The 4,364-nt window shown below is 44.9% G+C and overlaps 1 protein-coding gene across 1 annotated transcript; it reads left to right on the top strand.

Moving 5' to 3' along the window:
- The first annotated feature begins 3,418 nt into the window (after nucleotides 1–3,418).
- Sf3b5 (splicing factor 3b subunit 5) lies at nucleotides 3,419–4,112 on the top strand. Its single transcript, XM_027402005.2, has one exon. The coding sequence runs from the start codon at nucleotides 3,568–3,570 to the stop codon at nucleotides 3,826–3,828; it is 261 nt and encodes an 86-aa protein (XP_027257806.1). The 5' UTR covers nucleotides 3,419–3,567; the 3' UTR covers nucleotides 3,829–4,112.
- Nucleotides 4,113–4,364: the final 252 nt, after the last annotated feature.

Raw genomic sequence — 4,364 nt, 5'->3', positions numbered from 1 at the left:
CTACTCTTTCCAGGATCCAGGTGTGGTTGCATGGTGGCTAACAATTCTGTTACTCCAATTCCAGGGTCCAAGGCCCTCTGGGGGCACCAGCTGCACAAGTGGTGCACAGACATACATGCAGGTAAAACACGACTATGTGTTAAGGTCACAAACTCTAGACCAAAATTCCTTATGAGTAATAAGTATAGAAGAGTGATAGTCCTTCCCAGCTCCCAAGGGTTCTTAGAGAACATCTTTAAACATACATGACAGCCCCCACCCAAAATAAACCTAGTAGAAGATGGGAAAAGACTGCTGAAGGAAATAAGCAACTTTATTTAAAGCTTTTAAAGGCACAGATAAATAGAAATATATTCTATGTGCATTAGTGAGAAAATTCAATACAATGCAAGTACAATTTTCCCCATTTAATCTATACATTTAATATAATTGCCATTAAAATTATGCTGAGTTTTCCTCTTATCTGAAAGCTGACATAGTTAAATGCTAGGATTTTGGGGTGCCTTTAAATGTCATCTGGGCTGGAGTTGTGGCTCACACCTGTAATTCTAGGACTCAGAAAGCCGAGGCAGGAAGGTTACCTCAAATTCCAGGTCAGTCTGGCCTATAGAGTCAGACCCTGTCTCAGGAAAACAAAGTCTAAAAGTCATTTGGGAATACAGGAAGTACTCAGAAATGTATTTAGATTCTAAAAGTTAGTGCTCCACTTATAAAAATTACAAATCAAAAAATGCCTTTCTTTCTTCAAGGTTTTAAGTTCACCTGAAAATTCTGTTATAAGTCTCACACATTTTAGAAATTATTTCTGAGGGACTTTTTAAAATTGGAATTCCATTACAAATCTTAATGGCTAAGCATTTTAAGTTTATTAATATACATATATTCTTTACTTTCTATAGACATTACAATAATGCGATGTATCAACAAAAATCCTTTTCAAGTGCTTAAGTTGTTTTCATAAATAGAATTAATTAACTTGACAATTATGTGGGGATTAAGTACTCTCAGTGACACAGCACTTGCCTAATAAGCCCTGGGTTTGATCCCGCAATGCAAAAAAGCAAAGCAAAATGACAGCAATAATAGTGCCTTATTTATTCCATATCAGTGTGTGTGTGTGTGTGTGTGTGTGTGTGTGTGTGTGTGTGTGTGTTAGGGTTGAACCCTGTCCCTCTAAAATTCACATAGGGAAAGCCTAACTTCCAGTACCTCCATGTGTGACTATGGTTTGGAGATGGGCTCCTTAAAAAGCTACTTGTGATGGTTTGAATGAAAATGACCACCATATATTTAAATATTTAGCCTCTTGTTGGTGGAACTGCTTGGCAAAGGCTAGGAGGTGTGGCCTTATTGGCAGTTGGCTTCAAGTTTTCAAAAGAGTCTCTCTCTCTCTCTCTCTCTCTCTCTCTCTCTCTCTCTCTCTCTCTCTCTCTCTCTCTCTCTCTCTCTCTCTCTGCCCCACAGTTGTGTCTCAAGATGTGAGCTCTCAGCTACTGCTCCAGAGAAATGCCTGCCTGTCATGCTCCCTGCCATGACTCTAACCCTCTGAAACAGTGAGGTCCAAATAAACTCTATCTTATCAGAGCAATAGAAAAGTACTAAGGTAAGATGATATCGTAGGAGTGAGTCCTAATCCAGTGTGACTTGCGTCTTAAACGAGGACATTTGAACAGACAGGCATAAAAGGCATATCAAAACTCAGACAGAAGATGCCATGTACAAGCTCAGAGGGGCCTTGGGATATGACCAACTCCATCAGCATCTTGCTCTTGAACTTCCCTTCTCCAGACTATGAGGAAATAGATTCCTGTTGCCTAGGCCCCTCCACATTGCTTGCTATGGCAGCGCCAACAAGGGATACCTTGACACTTAATGGTTTCATGTGAATGTGGCTTCTTCCTGGGGGCTTTGGAATCCAGGGATTACCTCACATTCTTAAGTCCTTTTTATTCTTATACTTATTTATGTTTATTTATCTATTTTTGTTTTTGGTTTTTCGAGGCAGGGTTTCTGGCTGTTCTGGAACTCACTTTGTAGACCTCTTCAGACCTCAATCTCATAGAGATCCACCTGCCTGGGCCTCCTGAGCGCTGGGATTAAAGGTGTGTGCCACCACTGCCTGAGGCATTCTTAATGGCACTGGAATTGCACTAATTTTTGATTTATTTCTTACTAACAGAATTTTCATGCAGATTCTACTTGTCTTAGTTGAAGTTTCTCTTGCTGTGACAGAACACTATAATTAAAAGCAACTCAGGGATGAAAGATTTATTTCATTTACTCTTCCGTATCACAGTTCATCATCTAAGGTAGGCAGGGCAGGAACCTGAAGGCAGGAGCCAATGCAGAGGCCATGGAGGGGTGCTGCTTAATGGCTTACTCTTCGTGGCTTTCTCAGTCTGTTTTCTTATTCAATTCAGGACTACCAGCCCAGGGGTGTCCCCACTGTAATAGGTTGGGCCCTCCCCTATTATCAGTCTCTTTGACTGAGATTGCTCTTTGTCCATTCATCAGATTTTTCTTTTAAAGAATACGATCTCCATCAAGCTATATAATATCCTCAAAGGATATCAGAAAAGAAGTACAGTATCTTTTTCTCAAGTAGTTTATACCTTTGTGAGGAGATACATAACCTCTAAGTTGAACATAAGGTGTAACCAGGCAGAAAAACAGAAGGAGAGAGTACTTGTCTTGAGACACAACTGACTTCCAGAAAATGATTGTAAGCAGCCTTAAAGTTAGGAGGTTGTTTGGTTGGAGGGCTCGGGCCCCTGGGTGGTGTGAGGAGTTGGAGCCTGGATTTTGATGTGGAAGACACCTGGTGTTGACACTCATCACCAAGCATTTAGGACCCAAAGAACTTTTCCCACTACCCAGATCCTAAGGGACAAAGCTGGGACCAAGGGCGGTCCGTGTGAGCTTCTAGGTACAAGAGATAGTTTTCCTGGTCACTTGTAGTCGTAATCGTTGGACACCATCCTACATTAGTCAGGCAAAAAAAAAAAAGAAGAAAAAAAAGGAAGGAAGGAAGGAAGGAAAGGAGGGAGGGAGGGAGGAGAAAGAAAGAAAGAAAGAAAGAAAGAAAGAAAGAAAGAAAGAAAGAAAGAAAGAAAGAAAGAAAGAAAGAAAGAAAGAAAGAAAGAAAGAAAGAAAGAAAGAGAGAGAGAGAGAGAAAGAAAAAGAAAACAAAAAACCAAACCAAAAGAAAAAAACACGCCAAATTCTTTGGACTACAAATCCCAGAATGCAACGCCGGAGTTAGAACGTGATCACCCAAGAGCCACTCAGCAGACCATCATGCAACGCTCTCCAAGTAGGCGGGCTCGCTGAGGGGACGGCCCAATGTTTCTTAGGCAACTCCAATGCCGCGGCAGGATTCACTTCCGCTTCCGCCTGGGAGAAGAGCGTCTGCGCAGGCGCCACAGTGGCGTCTTTCTCCCGCGCCTACACAGATAGAAGTTCCGTGTCGGGCCGGCAGCGGCGGCGGCGGCGTCTCTCAGGTTTGAACGCGGAGCGGGTAGCGTCGGGTCTGCGGCCTGATCTGGAAGCCTAGAGCGGAGCGGCGAGATGACGGACCGGTACACCATCCACAGCCAGCTGGAGCATCTGCAGTCCAAGTACATCGGTACGGGCCACGCCGACACCACCAAGTGGGAATGGCTTGTGAACCAGCACCGGGACTCCTACTGCTCCTACATGGGTCACTTCGACCTCCTCAACTACTTCGCCATCGCCGAGAACGAGAGCAAGGCCCGCGTGCGCTTCAACCTGATGGAGAAGATGCTGCAGCCCAGCGGGCCGCCGGCGGACAAGCCCGAGGAGAACTGAGGCGAGCGCTTCCCAGGCTCCCCCGCCGGCCAGCGGTGGGCCGGTCCTCCTTGCTCGGGCTTCTTCATCGTCTGTCACGCCTGGCCTGCTTACCTGTGGACGATTCCGAACAAGTCACCGAGAGACTGTCGGGACCCCCGGGAACTGTGCGGGAGGAGCGACCCTAGACCCGGCAAGCGAGGGAGAAGACGCCACGGGAGTGATGACGCGTTTCTAATGAGTCTGCCTTTCAGTAGTTGGTTGTCCTTCTTGCCATGTTTATAAAGTTTAGGATTTGTCCTATCTTTTGGTGTGGATTGCTGTGTTCCTTGGGTGGGGTCTGGGGAGGGTGCTGTGGACCAAGGTCTCAAGATGTTGCACGTTGCATCTGTTTTTCTTGAGAGTTAGTCTGTGTGTCTTCAGAAATGAAGAACGGATTTTTTTTTTTCATTCAGTGTTCACCAGAGCGTTTTCCAAAGGTTTGGGGGCATACATTATGCCAATTTGGAGAAAGGCTAAAATAGACCAGGGCTAGATGATGCAGGGAGATTGAGGAA

The sequence above is a fragment of the Cricetulus griseus genome, chromosome 2 (genome assembly GCF_003668045.3).
Source record: "Cricetulus griseus strain 17A/GY chromosome 2, alternate assembly CriGri-PICRH-1.0, whole genome shotgun sequence".
NCBI lineage: Eukaryota > Metazoa > Chordata > Mammalia > Rodentia > Cricetidae > Cricetulus > Cricetulus griseus.
This window is presented reverse-complemented; position numbering and strand designations above follow the sequence as displayed.